The sequence below is a fragment of the Mytilus edulis genome, chromosome 8 (genome assembly GCF_963676685.1).
Source record: "Mytilus edulis chromosome 8, xbMytEdul2.2, whole genome shotgun sequence".
Taxonomy (NCBI): Eukaryota; Metazoa; Mollusca; class Bivalvia; order Mytilida; family Mytilidae; genus Mytilus; species Mytilus edulis.
Window position 1 is genome coordinate 71,651,751 of NC_092351.1, and position 18,785 is coordinate 71,670,535.

The 18,785-nt window shown below is 31.5% G+C and overlaps 1 protein-coding gene and 1 long non-coding RNA gene across 2 annotated transcripts in view; both read right to left on the reverse strand.

Annotated features, from left to right (window-relative positions):
• The window catches only part of LOC139486204 (uncharacterized), a 31,048-nt gene extending 29,780 nt beyond the window's left edge, over window positions 1-1,268 (reverse strand). Inside the window, exon 1 of the long non-coding RNA XR_011655507.1 lies at window positions 1,033-1,268. This is a non-coding gene — a long non-coding RNA (uncharacterized lncRNA). The remainder of the gene's footprint in view (window positions 1-1,032) is intronic.
• The window catches only part of LOC139486201 (uncharacterized), a 51,801-nt gene extending 39,489 nt beyond the window's left edge, over window positions 1-12,312 (reverse strand). The window contains exons 1-6 of the mRNA XM_071270990.1: window positions 12,158-12,312; window positions 9,849-10,174; window positions 8,566-8,897; window positions 7,520-7,740; window positions 5,493-5,531; window positions 4,583-4,827 (exon numbers count right to left, since the gene is read on the reverse strand). Coding sequence (XP_071127091.1) covers window positions 4,583-4,827; window positions 5,493-5,531; window positions 7,520-7,740; window positions 8,566-8,897; window positions 9,849-10,174 — 1,163 coding nt within the window. The 5' untranslated portion in view covers window positions 12,158-12,312. The remainder of the gene's footprint in view (window positions 1-4,582; window positions 4,828-5,492; window positions 5,532-7,519; window positions 7,741-8,565; window positions 8,898-9,848; window positions 10,175-12,157) is intronic.
• Window positions 12,313-18,785: the final 6,473 nt, after the last annotated feature.

Below are 18,785 nucleotides of genomic sequence, written 5' to 3' on the forward strand. Positions count from 1 at the left end.
GTATGTTTCTGATGAAGGTTAATTAAAATAAGCCCAGCACACCTAATTTGTGAACTGTTTTCTTTTAATTTCAAAACAGAAAGCTAATAGACAAATTTAAGCAAAAAACATAAAAAAGGAAATCCATTTAATATGGCAGACAGCAACCAAACACAACCAGTGGACATAATGAACATTTTTTTGAGTGCTCAAACTGCACTATAACATTAGACACAAAAACATCTTATATAATGCTGGATTACACAAAAGTGTTTAAATTATCTGCTCTTCTCTGGTGTTTAAAAATTGTACAGATTTGGTGTCACAATATCTCAGTTACATGGGTTAGAATTCCTGCATGGGAAGAACAAAAAAATTGCGAAAGCAAACTTACAGATCTTACATTTTTGGGTTGATGTTTTGACGACTTGCATGTACATGTACAATATATACAAAAAGTTAGCTGCTATTGAGACAAAGGCAAAAATCATAAGGCAACAAATAAAATTGAGAAAGGAAATGGTGAATATGTCAAAGCGACAACCACCCGACCATAGAGCAAACAACAGCCGAAGGCAACCAATGGGTCTTCAATGTAGCGAGAATTCCCGCACCCGTAGGTGTCCTTCAGCTGGCCCCTAAAATATGCATAATAGTACAGTGATAATGGATGTCATACTAAACTCCGAATTATACACAAGAAACTAATATTTAAAATCATACAATACTAACAAAGGCCAGAGGCTCCTGACTTGGGACAGGTGCAAAATTGCGGCGGGGTTAAACATGTTTATGAGATCTCAACCCTCCCCCTATACCTCTTGCCAATGTAGAAAAGTAAAAGAATAACAATACGCACATTAAAATTCAGTTCAAGAGAAGTCCGAGTCCGATGTCAAAAGATGTAACAAAAGAAAATAAATAAAATGACAATAATACATAAATAACAACAGACTACTAGCAGTTAACTGACATGCCAGCTCCAGACCTCAATTAAACTCATTAACCATGTTTATTATAGATATAATAACAATAAACTAAAATAATACTTACCACTTCTAAATGATTAGGAACTTTCAGGAACTAATTGCAGCTACTGTCCAGGTTATGTTAAACAAATTTTCAGCTCCAACTGATCTGTTCAGTGAAGAGTTTTTATCATTTAAATAAAATGTGAACACATTCTAATCTTTTGGCAGACGTGAATATTCTCATGTGGCATTTATACCTATATGCAAGGGTACCTATATCTGGTGGTGATGATACACAGTGATAATTAACCATTTTTTTCTTCTTTTTGTATAATTTTGAAAAAAAATGGAACTTTTTTCAGCATTTTGGAAAAAAATAATTTTGAAAATTTTTCATGTTTTTTTCATTTATTTTATAAGAATTAAATTTTAAAAGATTTTTTTTTTTTAAATATTTTTTTTTTTTTTTTTTAATTTTTGAAAAATTTAATTTTTTTGAAATATTTTGCATTTATAAATTTTTTAAACTTTAAAGAAGTTAGTTTTAGTTGCCTTCGTCCATGCAAGCATGGACTAAGTTAGCCTTGGTTGCCTTCGTCCATGCATGCATGGACTAAGTTAGGGTTAGTTGCCTTAGTGCATGCATGCATGGACTAAGTCTGTTGTGTTAGTCCATGCATGCATGGACTAAGTTAACGTTAGTTACCTTCGTCCATGCATGCATGGAGTAAGCTTAGTTTCTAAGTTTTCATGTTTACAAATCATGAAAGGTTTAGCCATACTATCAAGTTTTGCAATTTATTTCCTAAGGTAAGTTATAATGCACAATATGTATGTAAAACATAATTAATAGGTTGAATATGAAAAAAAACAACTAAACAGAAAAAAAAGGTAATTACATCAAATTAAAAAATAATTGAACTAACACCATGAAATTAAGAGGTAAGAAGAAATGGAGGTTTTCTAGAATTGATGTTGATTTCCAGTTTTATTTAATACCTTGTTTTTGATAAATTGCTAAGATAACAGTACAAAAACCATATACGATATATAGATTAGGGAATACAGTATTCACTTGTGTAAACAATTTGTCAAGCACTAAGTCGGGGTATGAATAAATGTAACAGAAATTTTAAAAAGACCATCATGAAATTCCTAAAAAAAAAAATATTTAATAAAAGACGATGACTTTTAATGTTGTCATGAAAACATAAATACAAAGAAAATATTTATTTCCGATAGAAATTTTATAGAACAGATATTAGTAACGGTTTTGTTGTACTTCTTTAGTAATTATTTTTTTAAATATATAAGGGTTCATAAATATTCATTCACAATGCGAAAATCCTGGCAATATGGTGCCTCATACAAAATTATTAAATTTTACAATATCGTGTTTTCTCACTCAAGTAAACGTAGTCTATATTCAATAAAATAGAATTATTTTGCATTTGCTTCTTATTATCATGCATTGTAATAAAATGTTGTTTAGAAATGATACAAAATTACGATGATTGCTGTATAGTTGAATACAGTTATATTACGAAACATATGCAAATAAAAATTAAACCGGTCGAAAAAGATTTAAACAAGATGCTCTAAAGAGCCTGTGTCGCTCACCTTGGTCTATGTGCATAAAAAAAAAGGGCACAGATGGATTCATGACAAAATTGTGTTTTAGTGATGGTGATGTGTTTGCAGATCTTACTTTACTAAACATTCTCGGAACTTACAATTTTCTCCATCTTTAATAAACTTGGCCCTTTAGATACAGAGGGAAATATTTTGAAAAAAATTACAAAAATTTATCAAATTAGTGAAAATTGTTAAAAATTGACTGTAATGGGCAATAACTCCTTAAGGGGTCAACTGACCATTTTGGTGATGTGACTTATATTTAGATCTTACTTTGCTGAACATTATTGGTGTTTACAGTTTATCTCTATCTATAATAGTATTCAAGATAATAACCAAAAACGGAAAAATTTCTTTAAAAATTACCCATTGGGGGGCAGCAACCCAACAACCAGTTGTCCAATTCATCTGAAAATTTCAGGACAGATAGATATTGACTTGATAAACAATTTAACTTCTTTGCTCCAAATGCTTCGGTTTCAGAGTTATAAGCAAAAATCTACATTTTACCTATATATTCTTTTTTTAGCCATGGCGGCCATCTGGGTTGGTTAGTCAGGTCACCGCACACATTTCTTAAATAAGATACCCTTATAATGATTGCGGCTAATTTAGGTTAAATTTGACCCAATAGTTTCAGAGGAGAAGAATTTTGTGAAAGAATACAAAAAATTACAAAAAATTGGTAAAAAATGACTATAAAGGGCAATAACTCCTTACGGATGTATTCTTCTGACATTTTAGTCTCGTTCTGTCTCGTTGAAATCTCGTTCTTATTTTTTTGGTAAAAAATATGATATAAGTCGAAAATATCAATGAATTTTAAAAAATGTTATAATCAAACTTAAATTAGGTATTTCCAAAGAGTAGTTTTTGTGTAACCAATTTTTCAAATTTTTATTACCAATCAAGTCAGTCTTTTTAGCCAAAATTTTGAGAAAATGGGTGAGGGATACAAATATGATGTTACGAGAAAAATGTACATCGCACATCTTTTTTTGTTTTCAAATTTCTGAGATATATATTTTTTCAATCATTTATAACAAAGAAGTTGAAAAGATGGAGAAAAATCACAAATTGACAAAATTGACAACATGGTAAATTTGACACAAAAAAGCATCAAAATATGATAAAACATTCTTATATTAACACCTACCTATAGTTTTTTTTATTCAAAATTTATTCAGATTGGTCTCCTTCATCTTTATTGAAAGTATGACAAAAAGTTTGATTGTTGAAATGTAGTTTTTTTCATGATTATAGCCAAAAAATAGGTAAAAATTGACGAAAAATGGAAAAATCAACAAAATTAGGTACTTTCAAAGGGCTGTAGCAAAAAAAGAAGTGCACCACCATATGATTTTTTCTTTACCAATTATTTTTTTACAGTCTTATAAACCCAAAAAACAGGTTTAGAAAAAAAGTTTAATTCTAGAAATTTTTGGCTCCTAAAGGGGTCAACTAACCATTTTGGTCATGTTTGACTTATTTGTAGATCTTATTTTGCTGAACATAATTGCTTAAGATCTATAAGATCTATAATAATAAAAACTGCTTACCCTTCCGGAGCACTTGAGATCACCCCTAGTTTATGGTGAGTTTTTTTTTTTGCTTAGTCTTGTAATTTGCTGTGTACAACTTGTGACTTTGAAAGTCGCATTGGAATTTTTCACCTTTTTTTAAGCTTGAACTATTATAACTGAACAAAATTAAAATGAACGAATTGTGAATATATGAAGATAAAAATTGCTTAAGATTTTAAATGCCAAGTTGCATTGTAAGGTGAATCTTTCAAATAATATACACTGCTTAGTTAACTGTTAAAAGCCTGAAAAAAATATGTTACACATATAAAGTCTAAAAATGAGGCTCAACAGAAAATAATAGTATTTGATTTTTTTTCTATATTGGTAAGAATAGTAAGAATATGCATTCTTACTTTTTCATTATTCAAATGGTTTTATGATAATTTTGAACGGAAACTATCGTGTACTTGCCGATTTAATCGTTTAGTCGTCTGCCTGTCTGTTTTACCAGTGTCTGCGAATTTTGCGCGTTCTATCCATCTTTCATTGCTTAAAGCGGCAAAAACAGTATTTAGAAATGACGACTTTCCTCCTCCAGGCGTTCCAATTATCGCAATTGTTAAAGGTGTTTTATCCTGCCCACTTAAACCGACTAATGTCTTACATCTTTCTACTAACTTATTCCTTAGTTCTTTATCTTTCGAGTCATCAATAACCTACAAAAAGTAAATAAAAAAAACATGAGTTACATGTTTTGTTTTTTTGATTTTAGAAATAGGATGTGATTTCCAACTATCAACCATCCACTTCGGTGTTGACATGAATATCAATTATTTGGTAATTTTAATAAATGTCCAGTTAAAAAACTTTGAATTTTTCGAAAAACTAGGGATTTTCTTATCCCAAGAAAAGATCACCTTAGCTGTATTTGGCACAATGTTTTGGAATTTTGGGTCCTCAATGCTCTTCAACTTTGTACTTGTTTGGCTGTATACCTATTTTGATCTGAGCGTCGCTGATGAGTCTTTTGTAGACAAAACGCGCGTCTGGCGTACTAAATTATAATCCTGGTACCTTTGATAACTAATTAAACCATATAACGTTAATGAAAACGTGTGCTCCATCCTAGTCTTAATTAACAAGGATTGCCTTGTCAGTTTCTTTGCTAATGGCAGATGACATATATCGCTCATTGATAAATAGACGCTTAGCAAAACACGATCGACAATGAAAAAACACTATTACGATCACAAACGGAACTTAGGTTACAGTTAGACGTTTCTAGAAATATAGACCTGGATTGATACAATTTAATTTAAAATTCATTTTGCATGAACACTTGCGCATTATTTATATGACAGTACTTAAGTATTGATATTACCGTTTTCCTTGAAGCGTCTTCACGCGAAGGAGTAAGGACCTAAAACAATATATGTTTTCTATTTTATAGCATAAAACATGAAAATGAGCACAGTTCAATAATAATAAATGAAAATGTGTATTTAAATATTATGTGTTTGCCAATCAAAACATAAACTTTGAATTGCCTATCTTATGGCATGGACTTAGGATTCGTTCATGATCTGTCGCGAAAAGCGAAAAAAATACATCTTATCGTAGGAAATTCACAGGAAGCTATTTCTACATTTTTTTATTTTAGTACTTGGAAACAGTTTAAGTCCTCTCCCTTGTTTCCAAAGTTCGTTACTTTTTTCTCTCTGTTAAATTCCATTATTTTGCGTTTCTGTATACTATGAACATACGTTTACTATAAATAAAGTGTATTGCTATCAGCTATCTTTTTCAAGTTTCTTCTCCCATGCCATCACTGCTATATTATAAAGAGAGTCTTTACAAACGCGATAATTATTGTCCGATCCCCGAATACTCTTATAAAATTTATGTGCAAGTTTAAAACCGGAAGTCCTGTTTGACTTAAAATCGAAATCGCGGGCATCTTAAGCTTTGTTGAAAGTATGTTAACTATTTTAGGATTAATTTTTGTAAAAGACTTTCTGTCTGAAGCACTTCAAAAATGATATCAGAAGCTATATAGGTACACGGAAACAGGACAATATTGTTAAGCCTATCTTTTTTTTCAAAGTCCGTTATTATTCTGTTTTCAGTTTTATTCCTTAACTTTCGCGTGTCTGTATACTATGAACATGCGTATCTATATTATAGATATTACAGTGTATTTAATTTTCTATTAACTATTAATTCTAAGTTACTTCACCATGACGATCACTGATATTATATATAGAGAGTCTGTATAATAATAATATAAGTTAGTTGGGAGGCGGGGCTTATTTCATACAGTATTAGAGGAGTTACGACCCTTTATATTCCATATAAGGTAATAAGGAGGCGGGGTTATTTCATACACGGTTAGTAGTGGTGTTACGTTCCTTTAGAAAAACAAAACAGTACTGAGAAAAAATCATAAAGGTTTCGACAGACGAAGAAAGTGATGATAAAGTGAAATAAACTCATAAAACACATTTAAATCTAACAAGTTGTCATTGTTGGCATCTGTTTTTGTAGGATCAAAGGAAGTAGTTTCTAAATCATGTTAATGCTAACAGTATGAAGACTTGCTCATTTTGATAGGTCACTGTCTAAATTTTACACGTTAAAATAGTCGATAAGATAAATTCGTTACATAGTGTGCTAGTGACGTTATACGGTATATATGGGATCACTAGCACACTATGTAACTAATAATATTAATCATAGTATGCATGCAGGTATAATAGTAGTGGTTCTTACGATATAAAAACGATGATATGGACAACACTCTGATTGGCTCATCTATTTTTGATTTTTGTTATCTATCCTCCGATCGGTTCTCAATGTTAAAACCGGTAGTCAGGTCTGATGACGGAACAAAATCCGGTCGCCTTTATTTTCGTTTTTCTCCCAAAATAACCCAAACTGAATAGTCATAAGAATGGTCCTATATGTACCATGCGACTGTGCATGGTACATATAGGACACAAAGGCATGAGGATTAATTTATTGTTTGAGGAAGAGAAGCGACACACAAAATGAGGTCTTCTCGTTTAATAGTATAGATATTAACTAATATACATGTTATAGTTTAATTAGTGAGATGTTTCCAAAATGTCCATCTGAAGACAGTTTTTATTTTGTTTTATATCTCACTTTTTATTTATATGTTGATTTGATTTGGCTCATTTATGTGGATTGTTGTACACCTTATGTGGGTAAAAGCCTTCTAACATTCTCAGGTAATACCTCAATATGTTTCTCACGTAAGGCAAGGAATATTATACATTAGAGTTTATAAAAGACTCTTCAGGTAAATTAACACATCTCATATCTATTGGACCTTATGTAATAATCTCAAATTACCTCATTATATTCGGTGCATCAACATTTAATTACCTGTTTCAGAAACCGAAGAACTGGTACATCAAAACGTGGGATAGTTGTATTCAGGTATTTCATGTTTGGATCAGCATCTTCACAATAGTTGGTTATACATGCAAAACGATGTTTTGGAAGTCCTAGAACCTGTCTGAATTTTTTTACTTTCTCTGCCACTGCCTCGTTACATAACGGGTTATATTTATCTCTCCCTGTCAAAACTCCATACATAGGGATGTCTATAGAATGTAAGACAATATCAAAGGATTATTAAAGTCGAAAAGACAAACGACAGCATGTCCTATCTCGACAAAAATAAAATCAACAGTCGACAAAGGATAAGATTCGAAAGGAAAAAAACATACATAGTATAATATGTATAATGTTAACTATTGTATTCCTCAACACCAAAACGCGTTTGTTATAAATTTGTTAGTAGCAAAGGCAATATATTAAATTATTCTTGATCAAGTACTAAATGTTATGGATGTGTATCATATTATTGTAAACATGTTCTTCGCTTAATACTGTTATGTTATGAAAAGAAAATTTGGTCAATTATTTTTTTTCTGATGAAGATTCTAAGTATCAAGACGAGTTGAAAATTGTACAACCTAAATAGAACAAATTATCTCGCTAGAAATGTATCATGTTTTGTGATTTAAAGGATTGTTATAGCTCACCATACAGTATTCCTCTTGTTTTCATTGAAATTCATGCGACATGTGTGATAATAATAAGATATTTACATCCCTGGTTTTGGCTCTACGATGGACATCATAAAAATTGTTAAACTACTACAAATTTTTGAACGACCTTGATGCCTCGTTGGTCATATAACCTTATTCATATATGTAAGATATGAAGTTTTATATAAATTTATGATGAATATCACAGAATTTAACAATAAAAAAATAACAGGGGTCTGATGAAAAATTGTGCGTGTCAGACAGCACAATTATTGAAAAAAATATCTTGTGCCAACAACTTGTCATGAAGGTTGTAAACGAAGTCATAAAACATAAAACACTCTTTCTCATATCGCTATAAATTCTAAAACATGCCTCTATTTTTTCTTGCAGCTTCAACTATGCTTCCCAAGATATATTTGGGTAACTGAGAAGCTGGTTCTAGTGTAGACACAACAATTATTCTATCAACCGGTAAATGATTGACCTCTTTATTGTAATGGTTCGCAGAAGTCGTTGTAAGGTTGTTGGCTCCTTGAACAAAATTACTCAGCTTTTGATTCTCATTTATTCTACCGGATAATACCATCTCTAAAAGATTCGAAATGGTTTCAGATTTTTCATCAGGAAATCCAGTCATGTCTACAAATGTCGGCATAAGAACACCTTTGTTGTTAGAATCTCTGTAGTAGTCTTCTTTTGTATAGCTGCTCAAATACATAAGGAAACGTCATAAATATACTGAAGATTTTTCTCTCTTATTTTTAATATTACTCAATTGCTTTATGAAAGTGTAATGTCACCATTTATAACTACTGACAAGGTTTCAGAGGAATTTGTTTTATTCAAGTGCTTAATCATTTCCAAATCTTAGCTCGTCCGTTTGTGTGGTGAACAGATACTAGTAACTAAGATCAGAACCGTAAATTTTCTATTATGTTTTAGTAAAAATATCAGACTATAAACGAACAATTTCTTTTCTTTCATAGATTTTATGATTTAGAGAAAAATAAACGTGAGGCCTTTTCAGATCGTAATTTGTTATCTTATATTAATATGATTTCTTATCAAACAAATATTGGTTTGACTCTTTTTCTGATTTTTTCGAGCGACTAGCAATTTATCAATACTTGTTAATTGAAGTTTATGGATGTTTTTTGCTTTTAAAATGGACGTGCGGTTTGATTTTGTCATGTTGGTATGCGTACGAAATATTGTTTAATTCCAGGAGTGTGAATATAAAAGTGGCATGCCCACACAAAATATACCTCAGTAAAATCAATTTAAATGGTTTAATTATCACATTTTGACTTTTATTAATGACTAAAGTTTATACCACGTGGTCGATAATTTTTTTTTAAATGATTTGTGGATAAGAATCGACTTGACATAGAAGTTGACTCAAGCATAAATTTAAAAAGTTGATTATTATATAACATGTTTAGACCATACTTATTGATAAATTTCTCAAGTCATTTTGTTAAGGGTGACTCTTTTGAATTATGTTGTTGGAGTCAAACTGGTTTAAAATCCGTACTTTCTATAAGTCATATGAAAACGAAGGCTCTTTCTACTTGCATGTCTCCTTAATCCTTGTTTTAAATATTAATTTCCTACATTAGATTATTCAATTGTTTGTTTAATTTGTTTTCACTGACCTTCTAAAACGTTCTGTGAAATGTAATTGAGAACCCGCTGACATAAAGAATCCAAATGGAGCAATTTCCCGCCAACTATCTGTATTAAAACTGGAAAAGACCGTGTTAAGAAACGATGACTTTCCACATCCAAGTTGTCCAATAACTGCAATGTTCAGAGGAGATCTTGCTTGACTGTCATTTCCCACAAGTCTCTGGCAATCAGAAATAAGCTTTAATTTCTCTGAATACATTGGATCATCTTGCTGATTGTCATATATATGAAATACTTCGCTGTTATTGTCCTCATCAAAAGAAATTTTCCAAATATCTTGGTTCATCTCCATCTATGGAAAAGTAAACATTTTAAATATCCAATTTGGAAGAGTCGATTGCCCTCCATATATTTCAAAACAAACGTCGTTGCATATCTTATATAACATCCTTCTTGCATGTGTGTATTTTGAGGTTCAAACAGCATTTTAATAGGATATTAATGAACACGTTCCCAAAATCAAAAGCCGAGCAATCCAGACTATAATTAAGACAAAAAATAAAGAATATTAGAGTTTGCGTCTTGCATTTTTAGGTCGGGAGATTTTTTAACTCATTGAAGTTTAAACCACATCTTAGATATCTGCGTCGACCTCCCATATCGTCTTCAAGTATAGTTGTATTAATTTGGTGGGCGGGATTTAAAAACAAAATAGCTTATCGATTTCACAACGTTCGAAGGACGAATTGTTCCCATGGTACAAAAACGAGATGTTTCGCATTTTTTTCTTCAAGCGGTAGTCCTAGTTGATCTTATCTTCATACAGAACATATCGTCGCTGCGCTTCTAAAATGTCGTATATGACTTTTATTGCTAAAAATACTTTTTGACATCAATGGTCTGGGCGGGAGAAATCTTTGGTATTACAAAAGAGCATACAATTAGACCAATCCAAACGGTTGAAATAAGACATATTACAAAATTGCATATGTCAGTTGTTTGTAAAGTTTACTTCCAAAATGTATGAAAACTTGAAAATCTTTGTAAAATGGCTTTGGGAATAAAATAAATCTACATTTCTTTATTTCGGTGAAAATAATTTAAGTTCTCGGATACTCAAGAAATGTCAAAGTTTTTATTTCAAAGCAATTTACAAAAATGTTCAAGTTCACATACAACATTTTGGAAGCACGCATTTTGTCAAAATTTTCAAAGCCTGATTGTGAGATATATTTTTTCTTGAAAAAATTGTAATTCACAACATTTTGGAAGCCCAGCGACGATATGTCCACGTCCACTCTGTGTTATATTTGTATTTGTATACATCTGATGAGTTAAGCCTTTTTCCATTCATTTTTATAGTTTTACTGTTACACCACTCTCCAAGATTAGGTGAGGGTTGAGATCCCGCTAACATGTTTTAGTCCGCCACATTCTTTATTTATGTGTCTGTCTAAAGTCAGAAGCCTGTAATTCAGTATATGTTTATAATTATGTGTTATATATTTGTTTTCCGCTCATTTTTTTTGGTACATAATTTAGGCCGTTAGTTGTTGAAGGCCGTACGGTAACCTGTAGTTTCTTATTTCTATGTCATTTGGTCTCTTGGGGAGAGTTGTCTCATTTGCAATCATACCGCATCTGCTTTTTTAAATATATATATATATCCCAAGTAATAACACATAGTAAAATCTTTCAATTACTCTCGACACCGACTAATGACACATACCGTTTACAGATGACAAAATCATCAAGGTAATCTATTACATCAACGTATTAGTTTATATAATGGAATTACGAAAAACAAAGCTTTGTAACATAAGGTAAATAATATGTACAAGACGGGAAGTATATTAAACAACACCCAAACCCATTTTAAGTAAAATTGTTTTTAAATAATGTCAAATGAATGTCTCACTGTCGGTGTCGTTGTCATTTGAAGATGTCGATGTTGGTCTAGGCAGTTATTGAAGATATAGACAAGCATTTGAAAACTCGTTAATCTGATCGTTACAACTAATTCAGATGAAAACATTGTATTGAAAAGTTTTCCATTCTTGGTGTTTTATTCACTCTGCTTGATTTGATTTACATTGTAAATAATGTATATGAATTGACAAAGAGTGATTTAATTTTGTACGGGTACAATCTAATTATCACTGTTTTTTCAAATGCATTTAACTTCCAATGCAATACAAGGTCTATATTTTATGGCATTTATAATAATTGATAATAATAGGGTACTAAATGTGGATAAGTATTTAGTCCAATTCCTTAAATGAATAGCTTGCCGGTTACTTGTTAACGAACAATAATAGTGTAAATTGTACCGTACCTGTGGTTTAGACAAATCTGCAAAATTAAATCACTTCAATTACAAATACACTGTAATATGTAAAGCTGTATTCCATACACATGATACATGATTTTTCTATCTCATGATTTCCCTTTGTTCTTTTATGTGAACAATTACCGTACTCTTACACCATAACGAAAATGCATATCAACCATTTAAAATATTGATTATATAGCACTCTTTTGAGATATGATCTATTAAGTATATCAACAATTGGAATAAGTTTAAAGGTCTATTTATGCATTGGAAATGAGGATCACAACGGGTTTTTCCTTGTATACTGAAAAAAATAACTAGACGCTCACAAAAGTTATACTCTACTCGACCATCTTGCATCATTGCGAAAAAGGTATAAAACAACTGAAGGTTATGTTAACATATTTAAATATCTTTTTAAAAAGTAATCGCAGTTTCGGTCAAATTAAGATGGTGCACTGATCTTTTTTTTTATTCCCCCTTTCTAATAGCTTGTAACATGTATAAATTTTGAGATATTAGCCAAGATGTAATATAAAGAAAACATTATATGGACATTAACGCTTCTGGGCGCCGTCAGATAATTCCGAATTTAACAATTTTTGGAGATGGTGAAAAACAGATTATATTTTTGTATATATTTACTCTAGCCGCTATAAATAAAAAATCGCTAAAAAACGTATTACAGCTCTAACAAATACTCACAAATAGTTTATAACAATGCCACTGAATATAATTAAATACAAACCAGTAACAAATAACATAATATATAACGTGTGGATTGCTATTCTGTAAATATGATAGGACTAAACGCCTTTTTAAAGGAATATATAGGTATATAAACTCGACCAATTTAATGACAAACAAATAAAAGTCCGACGGACTGTTTGTCAGTGTATACACCCATAAATTCCTTTTTAAAAGTCATTTAGTCCTTATAATTCTTTATAATTGAGATAAGGAATTAATTTTCTATACTAGTAACCTAAGTTGTATAATTGTGTCTGGCGCATGAATTTATTTGTTGGTGAACGCAAAAATATGTTCCCAATAAAATTTGCTATCTGATCAAACATAAACAACAAAAAAACACATCCTCTCATCATTCAAATGAATGTTTTGTGTTCATTATCTAATTCAACGATGAACGCGAAGTTAAAATATTCAACGTCAAATCGAATTGTTTTATTGTCGTCACCATTTTGTTTACATTTGTTACAAAAAGTTGTTCGGTCAACGTCGTCTATCGAAAGATAAACGTCAAGAGCCACAACCGGAAGTCCTCTCGAATAATCATATATACGTATTCTCTAATATGCAAATCATATGTGAATCATAGACGTTGAATTTTCAGGCTTAAACCGAGCAAATACTATGAAGTTTCGTTAATAGTTATCAAAGGTACCAGGATTATAATTGTGTACGCCAGACGCGCGTTTCGTCTACATAAGACTCATTAGTGACGCTCATATCATATATATAAAGTTAAACAAGTACAAAGTTGAAGAGCATTGAGGATCCAAAATTCCAAAAAGTTGTGCCAAATACGGCTATGGTTATCTATGTCTGGGATAAGAAAATACAATTATTACCTAGAACGGAAAGTGTGTATGCACTACGTTTTAATTCAACGAGCAAAACAAAGAAATGTACGACATATTTTCACCATTTATATGTCCTTTACTTCTAAGAGTTTATAATTATACGAAAAAATCTCTACTTCCCCTACCTTCACTGTTGATCTTGCTTAGATTTTAATTTTCACTCCAGTCATGTTTTTTTTAACTAGCAACATTCTCAAGTCTATGAGATGAAACATAATGTCTCTATGAGATGAAACATAATGTCTCTATGAGATAAAACATAATGTCTATATGAGATGAAACATAATGTCTCTATGAGATGAAACAAATGTCTCTATGAGATGAAACATAATGTCTCTATGAGATGAAACATAGATATCATACATACAGCGCTTTAACAAAATGAGCTATGAATAGTATCGATGCCAACAGTTTTTTCCATGAGGGTATCACTAGCCCAGTAGTTAGCACTTTTGTGTTGATATGAATTATCATTGATATGGTCATTATTATGATTTTACTGTTTACAAAACTTTGAATTTTTGAATTATTAATGCTTTTCTATCTCAGGAACAGATTGCCTTAGCTGTATTTGGCAAAACTTTTAAGACTTTTTGGTCCTCTTCAAATTAATACTTAGTTTGGACTTTTTAACGTTTTTGGATTCGTACGTCACTAAAGTGTATTTTGTAGATGAAACGCACATCTGTTTTCGGTGCTGGCATTTTTAATGAGTTTATTTATATACCTCCCCGTGAGAGGTCTGGCTTGATTAACAGCTATATTTTCAAAGTGCTACGCATAAGGACTCCGATAAATCAGTGCACACAGTAATTTTTCAACTAGCCACAGAACTAACAATAAACATCAAACGTTATGGAAAGATCAATCATCGTTGGTCTTTCAATAGTACTTGTACTGTCCAGTACCACCAATACTGGTGAATGGAGTAGCTGATTCATAAAAATTGTTTCAATATGCAGAAATCAAATGATAGTCTCTGTCTGATGATAGTAACAGCAAATCAGTTATACATAGCTATGGATTGTTACTTGGTCTAACTACATTTAAATACTGCATGTAGTCTACTGATATAGGATTTTCCGTTTTAGTCCCATTCTTTAAATACGATAAATTCTGTCTAAATCTGAACAAATAGTCTCACATAACACCACAAATGGTCTGATATCGAGCATAGAATTCCGCTAATAAGGTGTCATATTGGCTTGAAGAGAGGTTTGATACTTTGTTTCGTATTAAAAATCTTACACTGACATTGGTGTGAACAGCAATTATACAAATATTCGTTGTTTTTATTTTGTTTTGTTTGTTAAGCCAATGAAGTCAGCAAGTTTATGATTAAACACATGTCATCCTCCCAGTAATGCTCTCTTATCTGCTGTTCATAAGGAATGCGTAGCATGGATAGTCGCTTTTTATAATTACTGGTTTTAAGCTGTGAAAACTTCCTGCTTATTTGGATTTTTTTACACTCTTACCAATTACACCAGCAATACACCTATACCTAGTGAACAAGACTTGATTTCTCATTAATCCATACACCAAACTCGATACCAACTCTACTTCACCCGTGGAATCATGAAGTCAAATAATCACGGCATCAAATAATTTAAAATTAAATAAATGCAAGAGAAGATAGCAGTATCAATTTGTAATAAAAAAACTATCAACAATATGGTGAACCTTTATCATATTTCTGTTTTTCACTATACACCATTATCTATTCCTAAAATGTCATTGCTTATTTCACAATAAACCACCCACATCGCAGCATATACAGATATGTAAAAGATACAGATATTTTCATTCCAATTAAAGAGTCAATGATGAACAACGTGATTTATTACAATATTTTCGTGTTATGTTATTGTGAGACATATATGATTGTGACCATCATGTGGACAAACTCAACTTATTTTATAATCTAAATTTAGCCCTACTGACAGTCGTAACTAATCCATAAGCATCTGTGTAAAAAAATACTAATAGCGTCGAACCAAACACGTGAAAACGAGAAATAAAACGTAAAAACACAAAAACACGTGAAATAAAAAGGCCGAAAACGTTGCATGAAAATAACCCTTCACCTCCCTCTTATATACATCTCCAAAATAGGTCCGGTTTTTGAAACAGCTATATTTACTAAGTGCCACCTACGTACATGTTGTAATGTACTATTATAATATCCATTTATGTATTTCTCTGTGCTTAATGTTCTTGCGTTTGTGTGAACTATATTCTTGTCACGATTTGTTGTCATTTAAGCGGAGTTTTATTTTACATTGAAATTTAAGCTTGAGGTTTGACTAGCCATAAAACCAGGTTAAACCCGCCAATTTTTCTTTAAATGTCCTGTACGAAGGCAAATAATATGGCATTTGTTTTCAAATAGTCCGTTTCTATGTATGTTGACGTTTGCTTTAGTTTTGTTGCAGTCCAAGGTTTCTGTTGTTCCGTTGTATTTCTCTTGTAGTTGATGTGTTTCCCTTGGTTTTAGTTTGTTACCCGGATTTTTTTTATCTAATTTCGGCTTTTGAATAGCGGTATACTACTATTGCTTTAATTCATATTGCAACGTAAATGGGTTTTCGTGTGTAAACGTATTTTTCATTCATAATCTGTCTGATGACATTATACCCCGCTAGCTCAGCCGTTTACGTTACTGGTAGAGAGGGTTCGGCCTGTGCTTTCGCTCCAGGACTTCTGACAGCATACTGACAATACAACGAAACAATAAATTCAATAAGTGACAGGTATAAGAAACCTAAAAATGACCAGTGATGACGATTTGCCAAGCAATGTATTTGCTCATATAACAAATGACCAAAATTCATAAAACAGTTTCATATTTAATAGACAAAAACAATATAAATACATAAATATCGCGGTATCTCCATGTGAAAATATCAATTCAGAATTTCAATACATTGTCGAACTTCCCCTTTTTTTTTGAACAAACGATGCGGTGAATAATACCCATTACAAGTTTACCAATTCAAAGAAGCGTTCGGCCTTAGTGCTATCTAATGGAATAAAATAATATGATACTAGAATTTTGAGGTGTCCGTTTTCTTAAATTATTGAGAGCTGTACATTAGTCGTCTTTAACTAAAATATTATCCAATCAATCAAGTTGTGACGTCAACCTTCCGAGACAAAAAAAAATATACCCACTGGTTCCCATCGACTTTGTTAGACTAGATCATGAACCTCATTATTCTATGACTAGGGAACAAAAATCGATCCAGTAAAAAAAACATCGAATTTCTCTATACCTGTTTAATTTTCAATCCAACCAGAGCAATGTCTGAAAACGTTTTTCAATATCATTGACCAGTTAAAGATCCAAAACCAAAACATGCGATAATACAAAATTCTATTTCAGAGTAAGGCACGAACAATTCCGTAGATTGACGACCGTTACTCCAAAATACCCCTCGGATTAACCATCTGTTTAAATATCGCTATCAAAATGAACTCCATCTCTTTATAAACCCGAAATCATAAAATATCTAGCTAGTGTACAATTCCCTTTATTTATTCTGGAACGGAAACGTAATTTAATATTTTAGAACTGTTTGACTACAAGACCGAAAAGAAATATATCAAATGAGAAGAAATAAATATTTAAGTCAAACATCAAAATACAAAATAAAATGAAATTTTAAAGTACAACTTACCAGTACGAAAGTTTTCCCCAATCTAAAGAAATACTGCCCTGACGAGGTTTAAATATCCAAGTCTGGACATTGAGTTCAAGCACGAGATAAACGATCACCGCGAAAAAGTGACCGGACAACTATAGTTATATATAGTATCTAAAAATAGAAAAAGGGGAATTTACGATGACCCACAAACGTTACAATATATGGTTTTCGTAAATCTTTTTGATTTCAAATTTCTTAATTGAATTGTTTCATATTTTTCATGTTGATGCCTATTGTAGCCGACTATACGAAATTGGGTTTGAATGCCCTACGGTTGCCTATACTAGTATTTGTTTAAGTTCACTTCATTGGATAGTTGTCGCATTGGAAATCATACCAAATCTCATTAAATCTATACACACAAAAACACATTTGTACTTTATTGATAGATTATCTAGGTTCTAAACATTTATCTTTATAAATCCAATAAGTTTACTGTTTTATATACATAATTGCATCAGGGTCCATTCCAACACTGTCTTATCAGAATTTTCAAATGGCAAAATCAAATGATAAAACACATCAAACGAATGCCTACGTACGCGTACGGTATTTGATCGTGTGTATTTATTTTTAATTTTTAAATCGAAAACTAACCATATTTATGCGCGTGTCCCAAGTCAGGAACCTCTGGCCTTTGTTAATCTTGAAGGATTTTTAATTTTAGTTTCTTGTGTCTAATTCGGAGTTTAGTATGACGTCCGTAATCACTGAACTATTATACATATTTGTCTAGGGGCCAGCTGAAGGACACCTCCGTATGCGGGAGTTTATCGCTACATTGAAGATTTCGGTGGCCTTCGGCTGATGTCTGCTCTATGGTCGGGGTTGTTGTCACTTTAACACATTCCTCATTTCCATTCTCAATTTTATTAATTGCTTCGTGTATTCTCCATGCTCTCATTTCATAATGTCATTCATTCATTTGTTTTTTGGCTCCGTTATTTTTTGTTCGCGTTTATGAAATTATTCATATTATTTAACTGACATGTCTACATATGCATGCTCTTGATACGCCCCATGATTGAATAATGTGTCTTAAACTTAAAATGTGTATAAACTGACACTCCGATTTATATTAGATTCAATGTGATCATTCACAATGTATTATAATGTATTATACTACAAGATAATATGTATCGGAAAAGAGCCTACGCATATTGGATAAATGAATGTATGTTGACCTTAAAAGGGGCACTAGCTACGAGTTATATATTTTTTTGTTTAATCATTAATGAAAGTGAAATAGTGAAAGAATAATTCGCTTTTAGCAGTGAGTATGGTTCAATTTTGTCAAATTAAGCTAAGAAACATTGATAA